Source organism: Lepidothrix coronata, unplaced genomic scaffold (assembly GCF_001604755.1).
Source record: "Lepidothrix coronata isolate B3197 unplaced genomic scaffold, Lepidothrix_coronata-1.0 Scaffold141, whole genome shotgun sequence".
Taxonomy (NCBI): Eukaryota; Metazoa; Chordata; class Aves; order Passeriformes; family Pipridae; genus Lepidothrix; species Lepidothrix coronata.
The window spans coordinates 1,402,641-1,429,001 of NW_016690321.1; the positions used below are offsets into that span (position 1 = coordinate 1,402,641).

At 48.0% G+C, this 26,361-nt stretch overlaps 1 protein-coding gene across 1 annotated transcript; it reads right to left on the reverse strand.

Moving 5' to 3' along the window:
* Positions 1-285: 285 nt before the first annotated feature.
* On the reverse strand, positions 286-25,908 carry SREBF2 (sterol regulatory element binding transcription factor 2). Its single transcript, XM_017827690.1, has 19 exons — positions 25,735-25,908; positions 21,015-21,404; positions 19,941-20,122; positions 18,644-18,784; positions 16,689-16,910; positions 15,458-15,572; positions 15,082-15,263; positions 14,102-14,294; positions 12,986-13,167; positions 12,028-12,301; positions 10,887-11,056; positions 10,506-10,674; positions 9,820-9,940; positions 8,302-8,411; positions 6,856-6,988; positions 6,166-6,334; positions 4,810-4,995; positions 3,821-3,932; positions 286-3,157 (listed from the first exon to the last, which is right to left on the reverse strand). Exons 1-19 carry the CDS (start codon positions 25,814-25,816, stop codon positions 2,937-2,939), a joined length of 3,354 nt encoding a protein of 1,117 aa, XP_017683179.1. The 5' UTR covers positions 25,817-25,908; the 3' UTR covers positions 286-2,936.
* Between the last annotated feature and the right edge of the window lie 453 nt (positions 25,909-26,361).

Genomic DNA, 26,361 nt, shown 5'->3' on the forward strand with positions numbered 1-26,361 from the left:
GCAGGTTTCTGGCATAGCTTTACCTTGCTTGGCTTCGCTCAAGCCATCAGCCTCTTGAGTTGTTTCCAAAGGAGCATGCAGACACCACACTTGCTCCATCAAGGGATCATCTTTTGTTGCAAACTGTACAGCTCTGTTCTTCAGGTTATCCAGACAAAGGACCGACAGCTTCCCAAGGTGCCTGCAAGGTTTTATGTCTCTGAAGGACATTTCAAGCTCACCTCTGCTTAAGAGCAGCTGTTGGGTGGGATGAAAATGGCTAAGAGAAAGAGGGCAGGTGGGAGGTGGTGGTAACGTTCATCTTTATTAGGTAACAGATGCTCAGGAGCCCTGGAACAGGATTTTCAGACAGGAGATATGTTCCCTGGGGAACCTCCCCACCACCAGTTGCATCTTGTATCACAAAGCATCCCTACTCTGAACTCCATGAGGATAGACTTTCTTCACATAATCCATAAAACAATTTTCTCCCACCCACAAACAAAAAAGTTACAGTATATACACACACATGTAAAAAAAGTCGTAGGGACAGATGGGCAGCAAATTTATAAACAGTGTAGAAAAAACAGGGCAAAGATCCGTCACCCTGGAGGGGGCAGAAAAGTATGAGCCATGCTAGGACCCTCCGTGGATCATGCTATTTGCTACTGGGGTTTCAGCCCAGCAGTCTGCCAGTTCCCCAGCCAGTACTTCCTGCAGCCCAGCCCCCAGGGCTCAGACCACTGTTAGTGACCAAGTGGCACCTCAGCATCACTGCTTTCCCAAGGCCTTGCTTCCCATTTTACTAAAGCACAAAGCTTCCCACATGTTGCACGCAGACCCAGAGAAATGCAAAGTAACTCAGAGGTTGCCACAGGCAAGGAGTTTCTGTATTTCAGGGAAAAAAACATGACCAGGAAGACAGCGTGAGAGCCACTGAAGAGGACAAAAATCAGGAGGAGGCAATCCACCTCCCAGAATAGGATCACTGATAAGCCGTGGAAATTGGGAATGGGCAATCAAAATGTGTACAAACCCAAGAGCTCTTATGCATACCTAGGATACCTGCTCGAAGAGGAAGTTGCTGCCACCAGAGCATCCTCTACACTCAAAGACACTCTTGAGAGCAACCTCTTCCCCTCAAACAATGAGCTCCCCTCCAACCACCAACCCTGGGAAGCAAGGAACCCCCCTGCCTGCCAGCAGGACAAGAAGCCCAGGCTGCCGGCCATTGCAGCTGGGTGTCTACCAGCTATTCCCCACATAAAGTGGGGGAGGGAGGGAAACATCTTCTGGTCCCTGCACTTTTGTCTGCAGCTACAGATCACGATCACTGGGAACAGGCTTTGCTGGGAGACAGGTTTCTCCTGGCCCCAGTTTCCATCTTCGTGAAGCCAGGCAACTCCAGGACTAGCATTACCTGCGCTCAATTCCTGTAGCACATGAAGTGCTCCTCACAGATGCCAAAAGACCCTGTGCAAAGTGAGACCACAAGCCCCTATCTTTTTCCTCTCATTTTGAAGGAGCTCAAGCTCTCACACCCCTATGCAAAAGCTGGATACATTTAAAAAGCTTCTTACAAAACAGTACAAGTTCTGATTTTGCAGGAGTTAGGCAGTACAGGCCTGATTGGGACAGGATGGGTTTGGACTGCTGTATCTAAATGTTTCTAGCTGCTAACATGGAGAACACGCTGACCATAACACAGGGAGAAACAGCAATGCCCGCTTGTCAAAGGCTGGTTTTCACATTTGCACGTGTCAGAGGGCAACCGCTTTGCACTTCTTTGGAGAGATGCAACAGGAAAGGCAGAGAGAAAGAGGGCAAACCGTTCTCTCCCTGTCCCAAATCCACCTCCCCCTCTTGGAAAGTCACAGGCAATTCAACACCTGCAAGTCAAACTGCTCAGAATAGCAATGGTAACAAAGCTGGGAGACTTGCACCCTGAACCAGTGCTTCCCAGATTCTGCAGGAGCTGTTGAGCAGTTGGAAAAGGTAAGGAGAAACACCTGAAGACAAATTCTGGGACTGGGAGTTGAGTAAAATAAAAAACTGTTTCTAAAAATTGTTTCTGCATCAACAAAAAGGCACCAGAGAAGCATTCACCCTTCACGCCAATGCAGGGCACGGCCCGTCCACCTCTGCTGCCACCCAGCATCACATGACCAGGGATGCCAAGGCTTTATACCAGGCTTTGCTTGTTGTAGGCTGCTACAAACCCACCCCCTGCCAAAAACCGGAGGCAGCTATCACAGGAAAAGACGCATGAAGCAGAGAGGAAGGGAAATCTGCTGCATTGTTCCCTATGTTTTTGTAAAGCCATGAACACTCCTATAAAAAAACCTGTATAAAAACTGTAGAGAAATTTGCTGGGCAGTACTGGCCCCAAGCGATACTCCCAGAGCACCTAGGTAAGTTGGGTATAGGGGGCTTCAGTTTCCTGACACACAACTCTAGGGAAGTTGGTGCCTTCCCCTCTCTTTTGGGAACATCCTCAAGCCCCAGCAGCCCTGTGGGACAAGGCTTGAGCAGATCCTCTGCCCTCCCCAAAGACTTCTTTCTGCAGAGGTGTTTGGGAAGAGAATAAAATACCCCTGAGGACAGACACAGGATGTGCCACTTCTCTATGCCTTGGGCTTGTGAGCTTCTCCCCAAAGCAGGAATGGGAAATCAGTGTCAGGACAGAGCTTCCCAACAGCCCCAGGCAAGGTGACAAAAACCACAACTAGACAGATTCCTGCTGCAGTGCCTGAGAACAAGCAAGGAAGCTAATAAAGCTAAACCTGGGGCAAGTTTAGAAAAAAAATAAAACAAAACCAAAACCCTCCCTCCCCCTCCCACCCCATCACAATCCCACCAGCACAGCCCTAACCTAGCACTTTTTTTAAGCTCCAGAAGGGAAGTCCAGGCTGATGGTCAACCAAGCTGTCTTTGTACAAGGCGGCCCCAAGACAGCATTAGGAGGCAGCAATGGCCGTGCCCCCGCTCAGCTTGACAATCATCTGCTGGCAGTCATTGCAGGAGCGCTTGTCCCCCACTTTCTCCAGGGTGCGGGCGGCCTCAGCCAGCAGGACGGCTCGTTGGCCCGGGGAGGAGAGGAAGGAGAGGGGAAGATGGCGGCAGGCCAACAGGATGGCTGTGGCTCTCTCCCTTTGGCCTGGCAACGTGTCCAGTTCACCTATGTGCAAACAGGAGAGAGAAAGTTCACAACAGAGCTACCACCCGCATGACAAAACCCCACCATGCAGGCCCTCAGCTGGTACCAGTGAGCACAGGCATCTCTAGCTGGCAACCCCTGGCTGAGCCAAGAGTGAGGGCCACTCTGAGGACCCCCAGGGAGCTCCTTTAGGCTAGCAGAATAGAATAGTCTGAGCTGGAGTCAGGTAGGGGCTGTCAGTCATGTCTTCTACAGATAGTTCCTTTCACTTCACTTCCTAGGGCTCACCCCAGCATTGGTACACACATTTGCCCATTCCCCTTACACCCTCACAAGGGATTTAATAACCAGCACCATATCTTTTGGCTCTTCCCTTTAGGATTCCCAGCTTCTGCCTTTGCACTGCCTGCCCCAAACCCCAGACTGCCAAGTTTTGTGTATGTATAGCTGCACGAAGGCAAATGTTTTCCAGACTGTTCACTGACACCTCCAGCCCAGGGCTGGCAGCTCACATTAGTCGGCTTGTAGAGAGCATGGCAGGAGCATCGCCCTGAGCCACAGGCTGATGGGAGCTCATTATCCTGCAGACACTGCAGCTTGCACCTATGCCCCCACACCTTGCCCAAGTGCTGCCCCCTCCCCGCCCCACAGGCAGTGGGTCGGTGCCCAGGCCCCAGGGCTGACCTTGCTTGCTGCTCTGGGGCGTGCGTCGCCTCAGGCTGTGCTCCAGCAGTTGGTGGGTGCGGGTAGGGCTGGCACCTGCCATCAGGCGCACGGTGGCCTCGTGGAGAAAGACCTGGAAGGGAAGGCAGGATGGAGGATGAGAGGTAGGGACAACGCTGTGGCTGAACATGTGTCATTCCTCAGCCACTGCATTTCGAGAGCAGAGCCCTGACACCTTGACAACAACAGAGACCCACTTCCACACTCCTCCCTCATGTTTCCACCTGTCTCTGGGGAATTTGCAGGTCAAGGAAACCACGAGGAGGGGAGGAAAAAAAAAAAAAAAAAAAAAATATCTGACACCTAACTGTGAGTGGCCTGGAAAGGGGGAGGATCAAGAATAGGGAACAGGATGGAAAAATGGAAGAGCAAACCCTGGCACTATGGTCCCAGGGAGGGGGTCTCACCCCAGGTTGCTAGTGCAGCACTTTGATAACAGCATCAAACTTTGAAATCCAGAGTTTGGACAAAACCAGGACAATTCGTTTGTTAAAGTATTAGACTATACATCCTCTACTGAGGCTTAATACTAGATAAACTGAACAGAAGAGGAAAAACCCCCAGAGAAGCAGCTGGGACTCTGCAGATGCAGAAGGCATCTGACCCTCCAGCTACTCAGCAGAGCCAACACAGCCGAGGAAGTCTCCTTCCACACTCCCCCAAGGGACAGAGCCAGTCTGAAGCTGCCTTAAGGGACAGGATGCCATGGTATTTGTTTGGCAATACACACGTGCTGATGGTTTTCTATGTAGAACCTAAAGCAGACACTTCCCCACACGCACTGAACACCCATGGGAACCTCCCTCATCACCTCATCAAGTGAAAGTATGAAGGTTGCTGGTGGCAGAGCATCCCACCCCAAGCCCACATATACCTATATGTTTCCATGGCTTCCCTTCAACCCTTGGGACAGGCTATAGCTAAGCCAGAGTGGGCAAGAGAGGCATCACCTTGCGGTAGGCGGGTCTGAAGCTGTGGGCCAGCTTGCGCAGGCTGCCGAGGTCGCGCTGGAAGCCCGTCAGCTCGGGGGCTGAGGCGTGGTAGGTCTCACCCAGCGCCTGGCTGGCATTCGCCTGCTTCTGCCACAGGCTGGTACGGAGAGAGAGCAGCAAGTCACAGGCCAGCAGCTGGATCATCTGCAAGAGCCAGGGTGCCCAGGCACACACACTTAGTAACACATACCATTAGGCGAGGAACAAACTACATGGCTGCTGATACGGCCCATGGGAAGGCAGCCACAGCATCTCCTGCCCACCTGGGGGGCTCCCCAGCCCTCCCCACCACATCACCCCACCACAATGCACCACAGGGAGCAGGACTCAGCCATTTGTTCAAGCAGCATGTCTCGATCGAGAGGTCAAGACAGTATGTGCCAAGGGGATATTGTGCCAATGTTATACGCCCTTGCCAGCACCTTCTGCTGGGATCAATGCTAACGAGTCCAAACTGATCCCATGGGAACACAGACTTCTGCAAAGGCTTTCCCGCCCAAATGGCAATGCTAACTGTGGGAAACAGCAAAGACAGCCTTGCTACCTGCAGAGAAAAGAGCTAGTCTTGGCACATGGCAGCTGCCCAAACCCTTTTCCCCGTCTGCTGCTGCCCCCTAGCACCGCTCACAGCTCTGGGAGGGCTCTGCCCATGCTGCCGAACAGAGAGTGCCTCTGTACTGCACTGCAGAAACATTGCACAGTCACTGCCACAACATGCAATGCAACTACAATGCACTACAGCTGCCACCCAGGAGCAACGGAGGGGACCAGAAACACGTCCCATACACCACGGAGGGAAGTTCCAGCTTTAGGTAAACCTGGAAAGAAGAGAAACAAGCCCCACACAAACTCAAGTAGCAGAGCACAGTTGCACTTCTGTGACAGAGGGTTCAAACACTTGTAAGTGCTGCCTGAAACAGAGCAGACCCAGCTTACTGAGGTCCTGCTTTACAGATATCAGGAACTTGACCTGGAGGACAGAGATGGATACTTTCTATCTATCCTGAGCCAAATTTAAACTGGTCAAAGCACCAGAAAGGGGTGACAGCTACTGGCATGAGAGGAACAAGAGCTGAGACCATGCCCAGGGAGATGACGTTGTACTTGCAGCTCTGCTCCCCCATACAGCAGAAGCAGAACAATTTCAATACCCTTTGTGAGGAAAGAGAAGAAATCTCCCCTCTACTCCCATGATACACAGGATGGATGGATGGATGGAGAACATAGATACAAAGGGGAAGTGGCACACCTGCAGCAAGACCAATCTTACAACTACAACAGTCCTTGTGTTATCCCAGGGCTTATAGATCTTACACTGTTGAGGACTGTGCTAGAGATGCTGCCGCTCATGTTGAGGCTGTTCCATAAGTGACTGCTGGCCCTCTCACAGTGACCCAGGGAGTTCTGCTGTCCATCTGCCTTCCCAGACAGTGAGGCCTGCATGGCTTTACATACATAGAAGGTGGCTTTCACTAGGGCATTCCTGAAAGAGAAAGAGCACGCTGCTTTCAAGCAGTACCATGTCATGCTGTCACAGCATCAGCTTTCACTCTCCCATCTTCAAGAGCAGAGATATCATCATTCCTTAGACAGAAAAGATGGCGATGGTTCCTCTCCTACAAAGACTGTACAGAGAAATGCAACAAAAGAGAGGAAGCTGGCAAAGATGCTGTAGTGCAAAAGAACAGAGATGGTGACACCAGCCTTTCCATCAGCATGTCAGTTTTGTGGTTTGGTTTTGGAAGGTGGGAGGCTGTGCAATTAGAACAAATCCACAAGACATCCCTAAAGAAGCACTTCTGACACTTCCAGTCCACAGCCCTAATATCAGTCTGCAAGCTTTGACCTACACACGAACTGCTGAGCACACTGGCACTTGCAGAGCACAAGAGACGTGCAGCTCCAGAGCACAGGTAGGTGTAATCCTACAGAACAGCATGAGGAGAAGGAGTCATCCCTGTTTAGAAGGAGCAGTGGTTTGGAAAGCACACAAGGCCTACGCACTCTGACATCTCCAGGGATTTCGGCATGCGTTCCACTTCTGCAAAATGTGACCTCACAGCTGCATCATCCCCTCGGAGCCAACTGATTGCCATCGCCACCGCTGCTGACCACCATCGGCACACCATGTCGGGACCTGCAAAACAGAGTCATGAGCTGCAGCCTAGGAGAGGACACCTGGCTCCCTCCCTCTTGGAGAAGCAGGCAGGTATCACGTGCCCTTGCCAGTGCCTTCCACTGGGATTGATGCTAAAGAGCCCAAACTAATCCCACAGGAATGCAGCCATCCATGTGAATGCTGAAATGTGCTGCAGGAACACAAAGGAACTTGGCAGCAGGCAAACACCCTACATCTGACTGCAAGCAGAGTTTGGGATGGCCTGTTTGTATCTTGTCAACAAGAACTTAGCTCATCAGCTTGTCTAGAAACCAGTTGACTTCCTTCCTGACAATGATCTCCACTCACCACCCCAAATTAACAACAGCTCCACTCATATATACCAAGCTTTGGCACTAATCACCATCAAGACAGTAAATCAAGTTCCCTATATACTTTCCTCCATTATTTAACATGTCTTCAAAAAGTTCCCAAAGCCTAACCAGGGCAAAACGGCATATGCTCTGCTACTCTGACCTGCTATTCAATTCCATGACAGTATTGATCCAAATATAGACTTCCCTTTATACCAAAAAATAATCCCTAAAAAAAAAGAATTATCTAGTTTTCCTTCTATTTTTGCTCTACACATTTCAGGTACAGCATAATTAGTCTGCGTCTAAAGCTGCACCAGCATCCCAGTGAGCTGCCAGGTGGTGTCCGTACCAACACCAAGCAAGACAAATGCTCCAGCAGCCTGCTACCAGCTCAGCCCAGATGAGCACACATCTCAGAGGAATTCTACAGCCCTTGTTGTCCCATTAAATATAATGGGACCAAAGGACCAAACCAAGCACCTCCCAGTATATGCCCAGAGTTTGCCTACAGCAGAGGCTGCAGGTCTCTGGAGATTGAGGAATACACCTGACAGCCACTGTGAAAGTAAGGGCAACCTGGTTCAATAGGTAATTAAGTAGAAAAAACCCCTTCCTGTACCTCAACTGCAATGTTGCTATGTTTGTTTATATACTCCACCCTTCCTCTTGCTTTGCATTGCCAGGAGCGAGCTCTCAGGTGAGGGCACAAGGTTCAGCTTGGAAATAAAATATTGCCCAACAATACAAATAACAGCAGTCCCACCTGGGCACTCAGCATTACAACACACAGCCAAATTTACAAGTCTTCTTAATCATACTCTTCCAGTCTGAGTGTACCACGCTGGTATGCAATCAAGCCTCACTCCACGGACTGCACTTCTCCTTGCCTGGGGCTTTTGAGGGATGGTAGGGAGAGGGAATTGATATCAGCAGTAGATTCTGCAGTGGGGAGAACTTCAGTTCTGCCAGACTTACCCAGGGCAGACTTGAGTACAGAATTGCTGGCAAAGGGTGGGGCTCCACTTCCCATGGAGTCCAAGAAAGAGTTGAGCAATTTCAGGTACTCCATGGCACCCGAGAACTCACTGAAACAAGAAGCAAGGCAGACCTTAGCTATGCTGTCAAACAAGAGATGCCAAGGCATTACTCATTGGTCACAAGGCATATTTAAACAATGCAGCCCCATTAAGCCCACAGGAAGTTCAAGCTCTACAAGTAACATAACACTGCTGGACTGAAGAGACCACCCCGTAAGTGGAAGTGCATAGCACAATGCTCCCCAAAGGGCAGCCTCACACCTCCTCTTGCAAGGAGACCAGCACAGAACTAGATTCAACCCCAAGAGTCTCACCTCAAACACACAGCTATGCTATAAGTTGATTACAAGTTGATTTCAATCACGGCCTCCAAAAGAGGCCAAACTACACTGCATATATGCAAATATGCAATCACAGAAAATAGGTATGACTGCAAACGACAACATGTTCATAGCAATGGTCAGAGAAAGTAGCATATGCAGCAACAACCTAATTTCCTGGGACAGGCTAGAGATGAAGATCTCGAGCTCCCACCCCTAGAGGGGGACAAAAAGGCTTGCTGTATTACTAAAGCTAGTCATTCCCATGAGGAGACAGGACTCCCACAAGTATAGTGACAATCCACACCCTTTATACAAATCTGCTACCTTCTCTCATCAACAGCAGCACTGGATCACAAGCATTTGCACTGTGCAAGCAATTACACCGAACTGCGTTCTCTACTAGGAAACAGACATGAGATTGGAAAAAACCCCAAAGCTAAATGTACAACATTTTCCCTACACAGGTGGGGAAACTGGGTTATCTTCCCATCTGAGGTTTTTACCCACACTTTCTGGGGACAACAGGATCCTTACACAGCTTCCTGTGTATTTCTGTAGCATTTGCCTGGCACCAGCATATCTGGAGAGCAGCTAGAAATAGTGCTGAATTACTAGCAAAGGATGGGCTTCCATCTCCCATGGAGTCCAAAAAAAAGTTGGACATGGTTCAGTACAAAAAGCTGCTCTGTTTCCCACCTATTGTCCCCTTTCATTTGGTCACAGAGCTTAGAGGCAATGACAATTTCAGCCACCATCATCTTTCCTCCTCTTGCCATGCATCTGTTTGATTCTTCACTGCTGGTAAATACAGCACTTCAGTCAGGAGAACACCCTCGGATAAGGTAGCAAGTTGGCGGGTTCACTCTCTGACATGACAGACTTTCATGTTCTAAAAGCCCTTGATGTACATCCTGGTCTAAGAAGAGGTAGGTGCACACTAATTTTAGTGCTCCTGAACGTTAAACTTTGTCACAGCAGAGAAAAAGCCACTCATCCAGCTGAAGAATCAACCAGCACTATGTCAGCTAAGACTGAAAATCCCCACCACACCTTGGTTCCCCCTGCTTTCAGAGGTTTTGATAAAAAGAGGCAGAGCTGACTCTTGTAATAAGCTGCAGTGGCCATATACTCACCACGACTCCTCCTCCTCTTGTCCCGCTGTTTCTTTCCTAGTCTGAGGCTTCACGAGGGAATCCACTGCTCGCTCTAGCAGGTTCTCACAGAACGCCTGATGGACTTGTGCAATAGGATCCGCTAGAGAAGGATCAAACCAAACCATTTCACTTGCATACAGCCATAGACACCTCTCAATACAACCAAAAAGAAGAATCAAATGTGGAAGCAAGAGAAAAAGCAGTAGAGGGAAATTCTTGAGTAATTAATGCAGTGATTTCTAAAGACTAAGTGGACTAAAGGGATAAAAAGGCTCTGAAAACTTATAAAGTTGCAGCCTTTGGCCAAACATCACTCTGACACTTCAGCCACTCAGCAAAACAGTGAGGACACTGCTCTGTGGAGGATAAACCTTGGTCACTCCAAAGTCACCCCCCGGACATCTGGGGTCACATCCAGGTTGTGTTCCAGCATATAAAGAGGACAATGCAGTGCAGTATACATAGGGAAGCAAGTCAGCTCCTGCAGGTTGAGGAGAGATCTCTCAGCTCCACACCCTCTCTGGCCCATCAAAACCATAAGCAGGGCAGACATATAAAGGTGCTCTCTCAAATACAACACCACTTTTGTCCCAGATAAAAGAGTGGAGAGATTGCCAGGCTCAAAGCGCTGGGAAGGCCACACACTCAGGACAAGCAGCTCTCACCAGGGTTCCTTTGGGTGCAGTACAGGCTCTCCTTTGCAGCTGACTTCACCGTCCAGCTTCGCTCCACAAAAAATTTCTGTCCCAGGGGGTGGCACAGCCAACGCAACGAGTCAGGAATGGCACTACGCTCTGAGCTGCACAGGCTTTGAGCCTGGCTTAAAAAGTAGCTCTGGGGAAAGGAGAGGCTGATTGAGAACAGCATCCAGGGAAGAGTTGCACCACCAAGGACAAAGATCATATTATAATTACAGCTCATATCATAACTGCAAGTCATACTATAATTGTACTGATAGCAGATGTCCTGAGCTACAGCAATGCCAGTTTCCTGGCTTTCCTAGAGCTCTTCTTGGAGGTGTGATAGGAGAGGAGAAGACAACTCACCGCTAGGAAGCCAAGCTTGCCTCCACAGCGGGTTTTCAAGCCAACTGCAGCAGTCAGGTGGATTTCTGCCATTGTGCTGGGTGGGATCTTTTCTTCTGCACACTCAGCCAGATTCACAGCACACAAGGCCATGTGCAAGCCTGAGTAAGCTGAGCTGGAGGGAAGTTTACCTGCACCAGAAAGAGGAGGAAAAAGTGTTAACTTTTAATCAGTAGTACCAGGTACTAAATACTACCATAATTTGTAGGGCTACTATCCTAAAGAAACAACAAGAACCTGTTGATATGAGAAGCTTGCAACATTGTATGTCAACTTTGTATTCAGACAACAGAACAACCATAACCAAGTCTTCCCTCCAAAGATATTAAAGACTGACATCCACAGCCTCACTTCCACAAGAAAGCTCTGTATAGCTAAGCCAGTTAGGATAAAATCATCAGCAAACTTTATCTCACTGTATTCATCACTATCTTAAAACCCTTTGCAGTCCACACCTGTACCTACACAGATAATATTTAAGGACAAGTACACCATGCCCTGGTGTCATGGTGACAATTCACAAAGAATGATTATGCAGAAGGAAGTTCAGCTTGGATTTCTGATCTGCTAAAAGCTTACTGACATTACAAACTGCTTTGCCAAGGAAATGGCAAAAACAACCATTTGCAAGGAACATTCAAGCACTTCCTCAGTCCATGTGCACATACTCAGGATTTCAAAGCACATCAACACCAAATGGCAACCTAAACTGTACATAGCTTCAGAAATTTCAATTCTTCCAGCAATTAACCCCAGCCCCTGCTTCCACCTCACATTCCCAAGTGACAGTGATAAAACAACCCTTTAACAGCAGCAAAAAATGACTGGACTCAATCAACTGCTGCTTGGGAAAGACTCTCAGCCACCTCTGCAAACTCAGGAAAACATAATTTGAGATACTGCTGTTGCTTCAGCTGTTCTTACGGAGTTTTTTGATTGCATGAATCTGTCCTGTTTCAGTAAGTGGTTCCTGAAATTTGTCTGGCTAATTTCCAACAGCAGCCATCCCAGAAGAGAGGCTGTAGTGCTCTCCCTGTATCCCCCAGGATCAGCTCAGTCTCATCATTCAGCAAAACAGCATATCTGCCACCTCTGCTCCTACCTGTTATGTGGAGCTGATGGAGCTTGTGATATGCTAGAGCTGCATCCCGAGCACTGGTCTTGGCCTCGTCCTCAAAGCCTACAGTGGCCTCCCTTGCTCGCCACTGATGAGAAGTCCTCTTCAGCAGCCACCGCACCAGCGCCAGCTTCTGCAGGCTGTAGCGGATCACGTTCCAGGACAGGCTACAGGCCAAGTCCAGGCGGGAAGCTGGCAGTGCTCGACCAAGTACTGACAGGCAAGTCTGCAGGTTTGATGCAGCTGCAGCAAAATCGCCCTGCAAATAACACAGCAAAAAGTTCAACAACAAAAATCACCATTACAGAGACACTTTGGGACCTCCTCAGCATTGGGAGCAAGACAAACTGACGTGCAAGCTAGGACAAGATCTTTAGCAGAGGGACGTCATCATAGAGCCAGAAAACATAATGGCAGTTTACACTATCTTGAAATCTGGCCCTGAACATATCCTTCCACACGTGGTTCTGGTCCTGCACTGCCTGTGAGACACACTAGTACTAAGTGAAAGAAGGTTCTTGCCTTCTCAAACAACATGGAAGTTTTGGGGTCCCCATATCAAAAGCCAAATGTTGCCCCAACAATGGTGAGGACTTCCAAGAGGCTGGAGGACAGCACACAGACCAGCACAGCAGAGGCCAGACTCTGGACAAAACCCAAGATATTGCTGCCAAAAACTGATACAAGATGCAGTAGCTAGGAACAAGGACAGAAGTTCAGAGCCTCTTCCAATGCTGGCATCTATGCCTCACTAACTTAGGTTGAGTGAGGACAGCAATCTGCTCAGGACAACCTAGCAACAGCTTCTCTGAAATCAGACAGGATAATCCACTCAAGGAATACCACGCTCTTGCAAGTGCCAAGCCACTGCCTCACTAGGCAACATTTACCCAAAATCCCATCTAAAAGATGCATTTGATGCAAAACAATGAGTCAGCTTTACCCGTGCCAGATCCAGGTCCGCTTGCTTGCGATGCCTCCAGAAGGTGACCGACGACCTTGAGTGTAGCCGGGTCACTGGCTCTCCATGCACGAGTAGCTTTATGAACACACTCAGTACAATCACTCCATTCACAAGCCACAGGATTAGCGTGGGCATCATCCAGCCAAACCAACCAGCTGCATCTACAATGGACATCCAAAAGGAAAGTTAAAAGCTAATCTGGACACCAAAAGCTTGGCAACATAATGAGCACAGACCAAGGAGGATGTCTTGCTATGCTTGCCACATGTTTAATCAGCTTTTGCAAAGATTGCATTTCAAATCAGGAAGCACCTGTATCAACAGCTCTTCATCCAAACTCCAAGCCACAACATTTCCAACTAAATGGTTATTTTTAGAAGACTGATGTATAAAAAACCGAATCAGCACTTAGTTTCCCCAGAGTATGTCTTCTGATTTTTCTGTAAGATACACCCACAGGTACTCAATACTTTAGTGTCATTTTTTGATCTTAATAAAATTTACAAAGCAACACTGAGGAAGCATATTTACCAGTCAGGAAAATGACCCCACACCTACAGCATCCCCTGCCCTCCCCTATGAATTTTATGGAATAAGTGTATCAAACAAACCAGTTGCAAGAGCCTATAGCAACAGCGTAATAACACTTCATTATTAAGTTACAAAATCAGTAACCTTAAAAACAAATACAAAGGGAACATGCCTCAAAGACTGGTGAGGACAGGAGGATGTTCCTTACCCTGAACTACTTTAAAGGGTCTATCCTGAAAGCCCAGACTGCTGGGCTACAAATGGGTGCTACCTCAACCTCACCACACTGAGCCATGGCTGGTTTTATGCAAGAAGAATGCTGGATATGGATGGGAACTGGAACCAGATCCAAGTTGGCTCTCCTCCCACACCCAGCCCAGCAGTTACTACTCTCCCCACCCACTAAGCAAAGGTCATACAACTCCCTGAACACACAAACCCATCCTACTGAACCACAGCAACCATCCACCTTGTGACCTGCAGCAGTCACAGCTGGAGGTGACCTTTAGGGAGACCACATAAGGCTGGACACTTTCTGTGGTCCAAACTATTCTAGTTCATTACCTGACTCAATAGTCAGCACATTTCTGCCAGAGCTGTGGCGCACCAAACTGTCAGACTCCGGGGTTCCTCGGATGTCCAGGAGGGATGTCAGCGGATTGAAGGAAAGGCAAAGGAATGTGAGAGCGCAGAGGAGTATTCGAGAGCGATCCACCATACCAAGCGCCACAGGAGGAGAGTCGGGCTCATCTTTAACCTTCAAATGAATAGGAATGGAGAAAAAAGAGGAGAAAACAAACTGCTTACCATTCTGTACCACAAGAAGCATTTATGCCAAGGGAGGGGTAGGGAAGAAGGAGAAACAGAACACATTTTAAAATTTGCTTTTGAGCTCAAGATCAGCAAGAACTCCAGTAAAGCTTTTCATAGCTTAGTAAGATAAAGTTAAAATATTTGAATGCCTTCAACTTCTTCCTGCTACCAGTCATTTCAGTTATTAACTGGATCCTTGGTTTAGGCTAAGATTAACTTTTGCTGCCCTTACTTTTTTGTGGATCTCCCAGAAGACCCACTTCTTCTGTGATATCCACAAAACAAACTTGTAAGCCAAAGACAGCTAACAGCTTTCTGTTACTGTGATTACTTGTGGTCTCATTAACCACAGCTGATGTCATCATCTATTTCCAAGTTCTCCTGCTTTACGCACTGGACATTCATATCCTGGAAAGTCATGGGCAACTTGGGTCATGAACAAGCACTGTAAGTCCACAAAGACTGTACAGGGGCTGAAGGATAAGTACAGTTCTTCTTGTAGCTAAGGTAAGGCTCAGGTAATACAGCTCAGGAAGCAGTTGCAATCATTTAAGAAAAGATAAAACACACAGATGCACCTTCCTCATCCTTACAAAGGATCTCTGAGCCCTACAGATCTGCTTGCCAGATGTCTGCTGGTTCCACTCTTGAGAATAAGGAGATTTTAAATTCTGGCCCTTATGTATCCCTGAAGTAGATGCCTTAAATTTGACAACTGAAGTCATAAATACCTTTGCATAATCAAGAAGAGGGCTTCCTGGCTCTGAATCAATGGAATAGGGAGAGAAGCCAGCCTGGGATCCTGAATCAGAGGCTGGAGGAGACATCAGCAGCAAATTCTGGTTGAAGTCATCTGTCTTCAGATCTACATCGGTGTCAACTAGACTGCTTAGGTCAATGCCCTTCAAGAGCTCTGCAAAAAATCAGAGTGCATTATGTATGTGCTTTTCCATCCTGAATTCTGTCAGTGTCTCTCAGATTTGCTCTGTCACCTGGAGTAACACTGGCCACTATCAATGCAACCTCTGTCAAGGATAAGAGACTGCAAGATACATTCTACATTCATGCTGACTGCCTCCCCCCTCCTGCACAGCATCCACAACTTACTGTTCTTTTGGTTAGCCAGCTTCAGAACCATGTTCTCCTGTCGCAGCTTATGGTTGGCCTGCTGTAGGTATTTAATGTAGTCAATAGCTTTTCTCAGGACTCCAGACTTGTGCATCTGCAAGGAATTAAGACATACAAAAAGCAGTTTATATAAAGAGAATCAAAGGGTCACTCCTGCTTGTAGGGATACCACAACCCTTTGTATTGTGTGGTGATAGAAAAGGGAGTAAAGCACCTCTCAGCAGCTGCAAAGGAACTAATAGCAGGGCATGCTCTGCGGGCAAGATATCAAACATACACAAGGACTGAGGTTTCTCAAACATCTTATAAAATAGTACAATGGAAACAGATTAACATCCAAATTATAAGAGTTCACATCTATGTTTCAGCCAGAAATAGTCCTTTGAAAGTACCATAGTTTGTATATGACGTGGCTGTCATAGAACAAGCTGCTGTCTGTTGACCATTGTTCACTGCCTAATTCTGAGAATATTTCCCTCCTTGCCTCACTGCCTTGGCCATCCCCATGAAAACACTTGCTTCCAGAAGCAGTGGACAAGTTTATCTTGTAAACACAAGCTGAAAGTACTATGAAGCCACTGCACATGACCCATGTTTTTAAAAATATTAAGCTTCCAATTCCACCCAGCAATAGGAGGTGACTTCACTAGTGCACTTATTTGTAGAGAGATCACAGAAGTATCAAGAATACCACTGCCCGCTATGCCAGCATGAGGTAAAGCAAATAGGACAACCCTGAGCACGTGGCATAAGAAAACTTCCAGTAACTGAGCAAGCAGGAGTTTTTACTGCTTAATATCTAAAGGAAATAAATCGGAAAGCTCTGTAAACCCTCCTCCCTACTGCAGTCACATGGAAAAGGAAACTTACATTAAGCAAGATCTGGTCTGGCAGAGTTATCAAAACATCCATTTGGATATTCTACCTATTTTAAGTTAGACCTAACATAAGAACAAATGCATAAGGTATAGTTTATTTTCAAGAAACAGTACCACTAGCACAGTAAAATTAGTATTTTACAGGTGACCTTTCCTGAATACAATTACCAAGTTTTCCATCACACAAGTGTTTCTCATCAGTGTTATCCCAATACAAGTGTGCACACTACTTACAGCTGCATGTACCCAAATACTTCATTTGGTAGAGCAATGAGCACCTTCGAAGACAAAGTATTTATTATACCAGATTTGCTCTTATCCCCCATCTTTACCTTGGCATCTGTGCCCATGACAAGGTCCTTCAGCTCAATGATTTTGTCATTTATGGATGACCGGTAACGCTTTTCAATGATGTTGTGAGTTGTCCTCCTCTCTCCTTCTTTAGGTGGTTCAGGTTGCTTGACACCCCCGGGAACTTGTTTGATAGGCACCTTTTCTTGTCCCACCATCACCGGCATTGTGGTCAAAATGGTCCCATTGCTCCCAACGAGGGTCTACAAAGACCACGTGTAACAAGTGTCAAGAGCAATCAGCCAATTTAGATAAGGTTTATGATGGCAAAAGAAAAAGGAGTAAACAAAAGACAAATCAGGAAACGTTTGTACAGCTCAGAAAAGATGTGAGATGCCAATTTCCTTCTGTCTTTCTTAGGCGGCAGGAGCACTGGCACAGCATCACAGGAAAAATCTGTCACTCTGGCTCCCACACTAGTCACTGTGGAATAAGAATATCTTTTGTTCTCCAGGAATATCAATACTTCTGCCAATACTGTGCTCTGTTCATCCACTTAAATAGAGAAATGGACCGAAACTCCTCTTTGTTTCTACAATCCTTACAATCCAAGTGTCCAAATCCACCTTTTCTGTGGACAAGTCAGTAAAACAGCAACAGGCTACGCTACTTCCAAACTAGTAATGACAATGTTAGAAAGGATTCTATTATGGAAACAACCTTGGCTTGACCAATGCAGTTGGATTTGAATTTGATTAAATGAAGAAAAAAAAAATCCATAAGCTATAAAAATGCCTTAAGATGAGGAACTAAGACAACGAGTGATATATAGCGGCACGAAAAGCTCTGACTTGGACACCCATCTACAGACTATCTACACCAAACTAAAGCAGTGTGTACTCAGAGATGAAGTATGATGAATCCCATCAGAACAGTTGCACAGACAGGATTCTAGGACAGCTGGAGTAAAAGAAAGTTTAGACTACTTAATCCAGCAAAGTAAGATTGAGAAAGATACATGTATTCTCTGAAGTACACCAAGGATCAAGGAAGTGGTTATGGAGAAGAAGAGTTTTTTCTGTCAAAAGACAAACGTAATAATAACTAGCCATGAGCAACTTCAGGAACAATTTCAACTCTGAAATAGTCTTCTAATTGGAATATCAGAAAAATAATTTCGTTTCAAGTAGGAACTTGACAAATAAGTGAATTTAAGTCTTAAACCTCTCCTTGGTTTATTTCCACCAAATTTCAACGTGTTCAAACATGTCTCAGGTACGCAGAACCACGTAAGCCTCACCTTTGTGTGAAAACATCATCTAAAAGCAAGCAGGTTAATTGAAGGTTTTAGCCTAGCTGCTAACAAGTATGTAAGAAGCCTACCATGCTATTGCAAAAGAAATCAAAATCTAAGCCCAAGTTTATCTCCCCCAGTAAATATTTGTAGAGAGATATCTGTTCAAAATGTACAAGATTGTAATAAATGTTTCTTTGGGGGCATAAGTTTCTCAAAGTGGAGGCCATGAGGCACAGAGGCCATGAAGCACAGTTGCCATCTCCAATGATTATAATGAATCCTCACCACAAACGCCCTCTGAAAAGTAGCTTAATTAGTTGTCACATTCAATATACTACTAGTAGACACTACTGAGAGGCAAAAGAAAGTTCCACAGGTATCTCTGAGCAAGTTAGCTTTCAGTTTCAAGTTAAAAACCAGACAGAGCTTTTAGGTCATATTCTTCTCCTTGTAATACCAGAAAAAGGTAAACAGAAATGTGCCCTTGGTCTTTGCTTACTGGCCATGGGAGGCTGCCAAGCAGTATAATCTGTGTGTTTAGCCTTGGCAGAAACAGGGTATTACTTGCTCTGGACGTGTCTAGAACAGCCCTCAAAACCCCTTCTGTCTGCACTACTGCAGAATGCTAAAGCTCAAATCTCTTACTTAACAGGAAAGGACATCGGTGAGGAGAAGGAGGGAAGAACATCTATATAGTACCTGCAGAGCTGTGGTCTGAATGGGAGCAGTGAGTGCTGTCAGCGCTGGGTTCTGTACTGCAGCCATAACAGGATTACCATCTGCTTTCAGGGTTGTCAGGACAAGGGAATCCGTTTTTATGATCTGAGGTTGGACCAGAACCTAGGTTGAAAAGAGTTACAGGTGAAGGGATGAGCATGCATTTCCCTGCTGATCTCAGCAGCCAGAGGTAAAGCACTAGCAGAGTTGCAGTTACTTTACAACTCAGTGAATGGCAAAAGAGCAGGGTGAGTATTTCTTTCCTTGCAGCCTGCACCACCTAAATGCTTTTGGTCGCCCCTAATGCAAACTCTGACCATGAGACAGTCTGGACAGCACTGGAGGGAGAGGAGCAGAGGAACCACCAGGACATCGGTTTGCAAATCAGTCACCAGAAGTAAACAAGTATGTAAAAACACAAAAGAGCTGACGGAAAAGTTGCCTTCCCCTCTCCAATTACACCTATAATTAGCTCCCTATATTAACTGGCTGAGTACTCAGAGTCTAACACAGCTAGGGCAGTCTGCTTCGGGAAATACTCATAGTAGCTTCCCCCCTAGAGTTTCACCAAAAGGATCTGTACCATAAACATCAAGCAGATCAAAATCAACTGTAAGTTATTTTGCCATAACACAGCTTGCTCTTATTTCTTCCAAATACCTTGCTAACTCTTAGAGAACATGACAGATGGCAGAGTACAACTGAATCAGAGCAACTTTGTCATACCAAGTCCCCTAGACAAACATTTTTAATACAAAGATGCACTAAGTCAACAAAATCACATGACTGTAGCAGTAAAAAGATAAAAATAAGTGACAGAAGAATCGGAAGAACACATTCCAGTATTGAGCAGTCCTTATACGTGTGGTAGAGGTGATGGACTTGTGAAGAAGTAGGCAAAAGTCAAAGAAAGCTTGTTCAAGTAAGGTTTCCAATCCGGTTTGGCAGTACCAAGTTCCGAAAATTACTTTAGACTACATTTAGTTAAGCCAGTGTTTTAGTGAAAACAGTTTCTGAACACTGCTCACTACCTGAAGTCACATCACAGCTTGCAACAGGGACTCTCACACATGACCTGCATGAAGTAAAATGCTTCTGGGACACAGGCTGGCTAGAAATACCTCTCACATTTAAAAAATATTGCGCAAAGGCAAACCTAGACAGGATTGCCAGCACTACAAGTTTCACCTCCTCTCCCCCTGGCAAGCTAGGAAACCAGACCTGCAAAAGCACTTTCTTCTTCTGCTGTATCCCTGTATCATTCCACACTTATACTTACCGGAACTTGCTGGACCTGTGGAGCAGCAACCGTCTGGACCGTGGCCGGTGCTAATGTCTGGATGGTGCCGTTGGCAGCCTGTGTCAGCACTCGCTGGGCCTGCACGGTCTGCACTTGCTGCTGGATGGTAACTGGCTGAACCTGGGAGGATGTCACCAGGCTCTGGACTTGAGGCTGGAGAACTGAAAAATAGAAGAGGTGTCAGAAACAGCCCAGAGATAGGTCTCCCTTTCGGAGCCTGCAAATGCTTCTAGCATCACTCCTTCCCAGAGCTTCTTAGTAGGCAGCATTCATCAAACTCATTCCACATGTTGAGAAGCTCCTTTGGTGCCTCCTACAAGAGGACACTGCACCTAGAAGAGCAGCTTTCCAGGAGGCACAGAGGATCAGCTAAGAGAAAATAAAGCCAAAGCTCTTTGGTCTGACAGCACAGTGGCATTATGCTGTACATCCAACCTACGCTTTCCCGCTCCCTGATCTTGGTGGACCAAAGGATCCTATTTGTCACGTAAAGAATCAGCACTTACTAAAGAGGATCAAGTCAACTGGCATTCACAAATGAAGATCCAGTCATCAGTAAATATCCCTACAGGTGTCTCTGCTCAATGCAAGTACTGCACTCAAGAGTTTGGTAGATAAAATGTGCCTTCAATCCGGATTGCCATGTGGGACAGACTGGATCTGCCCAGTGCACCCATCAGTGGGAGGACAGGGTTGCCAACAACTATATTTTAAGACATAATTTTCTCAAGCCTCCCAAGAGTGACAGGGGAGAGGCCATAACAGAGGAGAACAGCAAGATAACTATGGCAAGAGGCCACACAAAAACACTTAAGATCTCATTTATGACAATTTTCCATGCTCCCCAACTCCAAAGCCACACAGCAGGAGAAGGGACACCTCACAGGCAGCATCACAAGAAAAAGATCGTCAGGCTTGTCGTGGTTGAGGATGTGTTTGGAGTTTGAACACTAATGCATTTATTGCAAGTGCATCAGGCACACCCATAGCCTGAGCATCCCAAAATCCTGAGTGCACCAGGCACACCTGTAGCCTGAGCACCACAAGCGCTACCTTGGAAACTTGTGGCCGCGTTCTGGTAGATGACTGGCTGTTGGATAATCCTGGTCTGAGGAGCAGAGCTGAACGTTGGTGTAATCATGACGGCCTGCTGCTGGAGCTGAGGCTGGAGCGAGGGCCGGGGCTGAAGGAGAGGGGCTGAGCGTGAAGGCGCTGGAGGTGTCGTCTGTGCTGCTTTGACTGGCAGGCTCTGGAGCTGGGGGGACGCAGGCGGCTGAGGAAAGGTTTGGAGCTGTGCCTGGCTGTATGACCGCTGCAACTGCGGCTCCAGGGTCCCACTGCTACTGCCACCGCTGCTGCTGCCGCCCTGGAAGGTGCTGCACAAGGGATCTGAAAACAGATCTGGAAAGTCTCCTGCTTGGTTACTGACAAACTGCAGCATCTCTGTGAAACAGAAGAAAATTTGTTCAAGATTATTTTATTGCCCACATACTTTGACACTTGCCATTGTATCAGGACTGGAATGATGGGCTGTGTGCATAGAAGGGAGCTCTGGGTACTTCAAAACTTTCAGAGAACATCGCACTAACCTAACACCTCCAGAGAGAGACCAGGAGGTGGCCAGTAGCACACCACTGCTGCTGCCGTTCAGGGGGAAGAAGTAGGACTCTCCTACACCACTTTCCCAGACAACAAGATGCAAGCACAGACTAGAACTTAAAACCATCTTCAACATATAACTAAAATACTGCTCTTACTCCTTCAGTCTAAATCTTACAGAAGGAAGAAACTAAGCACCTGAACAATTCCACCACTAACCACTCTCCCACACAACTTTTAAGGAGTTTTCATCCCTCCTGCCCCACTAAGAATCTGCAAAATGAAGAAACAGGATAAGAATTCATTGCAAGGATACAAGAAATTGGGGAAAAAACACTAAGGAAACAACACTTTATAAAACTGTAGGAGAAATGCATGTATGTGTTTAAAATACCAGAATAACTTTTTCCTCTTGGTTTTCTGCCTGCACTCACTGCACAGCAGCTTCTCTCCACCCCACCTTCTCTGGGATTTTATCAGCCCACATCAAAAGGCTCCTACTTCAATGCTATAGCTCTTACCCACAGAGGAGAAAATTTCACAACCAAGAGCTCATTGTTCATAAGCAGAGTTTCCTCTTCCACACTAATGAAATTATGCACCTTAAGCTACCTGAATGCTTTCCCTGATCTGTGTGCAGGCAGAGGCAGGAGGAGCCAGACATCCTACTCCACCCCAGCATCTGCCCCTGCTGCATTGGCTTTTCCACAGTTTTCTAAAAGTCCTATTTATCTTTTTCTGGAAGTAGGAAAAAAAGGAGGGAACCCACAAACCTAAGAGAGAGTTTATAAGAAAATAATAAATAAGGGTTTAGGAAGCAGAAAACAGATGTCTGATTTATAGGAAAAAATGTGGTAAAGTGCTCCTTACACCAGGACCTTTCTCATCCACAAACCCAAAGGACGTTGCTGCTGTGGTTTATGAAGCGGATTTGAAGCAGTAAACTTTTCACAAGAAGTTCCTATGGAGGCTGTCCCAGCAATAAGATGGCTATTAATTTGCCTCTCCAAAATGCCACCCACACATTATCCAATTAATTTGTCTGACACTCCTTCAGCTGAAACAGAGCAAAGGGATGGATCCTCCTCCAAGCTTCTTGCTCCCTCAACACAGGTTTCAACATATTTCTATGATACTATTACTCTTTCCTTCCAATCGCAATCCCTCCACACCCTGACAAACATTTAAGCACTGACCATGACACTTCTCTTAAGAACTCAGGTCTGTGGAATGGAGGAGCCTGGGAGGCAAAGCGTCCTCCTGACCTATTCATAACCTGACACTGAAGTGGGAACACACAGTTCCCCCAGCATGAGGCAGCAGCCACCCTCAGGGAGCAGCTGGACCAAGCCCTTGTCTCTACTTTTCACTATATTAATGAAAGATTTTTTTTTTATGCTTTCCCTCAGCTGGCTTTAATAAAACATTACCAGAGCAAGGAGGGTTGTTTCAAGATTAACACTTGTGCATAACATTTAGATGGATATGAAATAGCTCTTCACCCTCCAACTGACTGCAGCTAAGACTATCCCAAGTAAACCTCAACATGATAAAAAACTACTTCTCAAACTCTTGATTTGATGGTACTGCTATTTCACTATCAGACAGCACTACTGCAAGTGGGGGATAAACATAAATCGGATGAGATTTTAGTAAATTCCAGCATAAGAACCAAATTTCAACCACTGAGTTTTAAAGAATGTTGTGTTCAGTGCAGTAGATTTAATATCTTATTAAAAAACCTACTCCTGCTCTCACAAGCTAAACCATATCTTTATTACAGACTTAACTTGGGCTAAATGCAAAAAGTCCAAAGATTAATTTTAAAGAATTAAGACTATGAGGGAATCAAAGCCACCTCTTTTAAAGGGCCCAAGAACTTTCCTAGTAACAACACACAAAAATATAATGCAGAAGAAACAGCCAACATCCAAAATCTAAACCTTTGCCTTTTAAAACGCCTTTAGTGTCTACACTCACTGTGAGAAACCTCGGCTGCTTCTGAAGGACCAACCATCAGTGATAAACACAGTGTCACCAGAGCACCGGCACCCTTTGTGCTGGAGAGGTCTCGGCCCCTAAAGCAGAGTGACATGTTACTGCAGAAACTATCCTGGCCCAGCCCAAGGCTAAAAAATGTCAACAAGGTATTACAAAACCAAGCCCACCAAGGGCTTCTGTTGCTTTCATTAACCCAGGGACTGAATACCTGGCAGAAAGGCAAGGGCTGGGCTTCAGCTGCCTCTTCCAGGCAGTGGCTCAGCTCTTCAGCACACAGGCTGCTCTTCCTCACGCTCCTGGAGACGCTGTGCTTTGAGAAATGAAAAGTGGCGGAGATTCCAACCTCAACAGAAATAACCCCTCTGCCCTGAACCCTGACATGCTTCACACCCAAGACCAACTCGAACCTCGTGCTCCGGTGTTACCCAGCAGTGTCCTGCCAACAGGAAGGTGCCCGTGATTGGTGGAGGAGTTTGTGCTGGGGTAGGAGGCAGAGCCTTCAGGCTCAGCACTGGGACCCTCTGACCACCCTTGCTATGACCCCCGCGTGTGGGGACAGATCCCACAGCAGTCGGCGCATCTACCACAGAAAATCAAAATCCACACAAGATGCAGTGAGGGGGTCCCTCAGCCTGAATGGGAGAGGTACACCAACAAGACAACTTAAAAACCAAATGAAAATCTTTGCAAAATTTCAAACCCTGAGACAAATCCATGTTGGAGTACAAAAAAAAAGCAGGATTGTCATATCCCTTCCCCCCACCTTCCCCCAGGAAAATCCACCCCTGGAGCTGGGGAGGAAAGTGAAGCTCGTTTTCCTAAGTTACTCATCGCTCTGAATCACACCTCCCCGGGCACACCTCAGTTCAGAGCCATCTCTGGGTTCATCAATTCGCCTCTGTTTCTGTATGCAACCTGAGAACTCATTACATGGTCCTTAAACAACGGCAAACACTACCTTGGATGAGCACCATCAAACTTTATGACCAATAACTAAGCCCCTTGCACTTTCAAAAGGTATGTTCTTCTTTTATATATGACAAAGAAAAATGGGGTATAAATTTTGCCCCAAGCTACACTGCAAATCGATGTCAATTAGAAATCTAAAAGCACTGGTATTATTTTATCTCCCAGTGGCTAAACAAGGATGCTTTGGACACTCCTGCCCCGAAAGCTGAGCTCAATTTGGGATTACAGCCCAGCAGAATAGTGAACTGAGCCAGGACCCTGTCTCTAGCCTATAGCAGAGATCGCACAGAGAAATGACATTTTAAATAGCTTTTCAGGAGCTGCTTGGTGTCACCAAAAATACATATAAAATAGCGTCACACGCAGGCGCTTTGTTTTGCTGCACTTCGGCAGAAAACAGCGATTTTCTCACGGGTCTGAGCTGTGCCAGCGACGCGGTGAAGTTTTAAGATGACAGTGAAAAAAAGGGAAATTTAAGCAGTTAGAGCTGTTTCAGTGCTTGGAGGGCTTGGAGGCTCGGCCTCCCACAGCCACTAGTCGCGACACAGCTCCGGCCATCGTTTAGCACCTACTTTGAGAGAGCGAGGAAACACGAGTGGAACGTGGACTGCGCCGTTTGCCCCGCGGGTCTGCGGCAGGAGCAAAGGGACATGCCAAGTACTTTCTGCCGACCCCTTCCCGGGCCGGCCACGGGTGGGAAGACCCCCACGTCCACACTGGCTCCTTGCGGCTACCACATCTTTCTCGCCTGCCTCAGGCGTGGGTCAGCTCCACGGGAGTTTCCCAGAAGCGCTCCCCAGGCAGGGCCGGCCGTGGGCTGCCCGCGCCACGCGGGGACACACGCGGACACACGCGTGGCCGCTCGATAGGCGAGCGCTGCCCGGCGGGACGCGCCCCGCACCCCCGCCTGCCCCACCCAGGACGGGGGATTCCCGCTCGCATGGGAAGCCCGCTCCGCGTGGGAAGCGCACCCCACGCAGAGGGGCCAAGCCAGGGCGGCCACCCTGTGCTCCCACTCCGTGCTCGGGGGGGACGACACACCCCACGCAGCATGATCCAAGAACCACCCCACCCACGCGTCCTGCCCCGTCGGGCGGCACCGGCAGCCCCGGGCCCGCGGGGAGACACAAGCGCTCCCCCCACCATGCACGGGGAGCCCACGGGCGCAGCCCCCACCACCCCCGCCCGTTCCCGCGGCGCCCACCGTCGATGTCGCCCAGGGTGAGCTCGTCGCCCAGCTCGGTCAGGGTCTCCATGCTCTCGGCGGCCAGCTCGCCGCCCTCCATGGCGCAGGGCCCGCCGCCGCCCCGGGCGCTCAGGCGGACGCTGCTGCTGCTGCCGCTACCGGCGGGCGCCGCCGACCCCGCGCCATCTTGGGCAGCCCCGGCGGCCCCGCCCCCGCGGCCCCGGCGCGCGCGCCCCCCGCGGTTTGTTGTCAATGAGACCAGGTCGCCCCCGGCCAATCGGCGGCCGCGGCGGCGCGTGGTGTGATGGCGCGTCAGCGATCAGCAGCTGCGATTAGCATGGGCGGGCCCGCCCCCTCATTAGAATATTCATGAGGTGGGCGGTGCCGGGCCACGCACGGCGGACACGCGTGGGAGTGACGCCATCAGCCGCTCCTCCTCCTCTGCCCACGGGGAACACCGCTGGGGCAAGGCTCGCACCCCGGGCTGCCCGCCAGGCTCAAGGGCGCGAAGGCCAGGTGGAAGGCGCCGCTGGGGAAAGGATGGGGTTTGTCCTTCCCTCCGCAGCTCCCGCGGACCCTCACCTCCTGGGGGGCCCAGCCTCGACGCTCTCTGGCGCGCACCCGCTCCCCCCGGGAATGGGAGCA

What these genes read in the sequence shown, in the direction of transcription:
- SREBF2 (XM_017827690.1), bottom strand. Translation starts at nt 25,816, where the DNA reads ATGGAGGGCGGCGAGCTGGCCGCCGAGAGCATGGAGACCCTGACCGAG. An exon ending in CACCCTGGGCGACATCGACG is followed by an intron (nt 21,405 to 25,734) that starts GTGGGCGCCGCG and finishes TCTGTTTCACAG; the next exon opens with AGATGCTGCAGTTTGTCAGT. An exon ending in CACAGGTCCAGCAAGTTCCG is followed by an intron (nt 18,785 to 19,940) that starts GTAAGTATAAGT and finishes TTTTCAACCTAG; the next exon opens with GTTCTGGTCCAACCTCAGAT.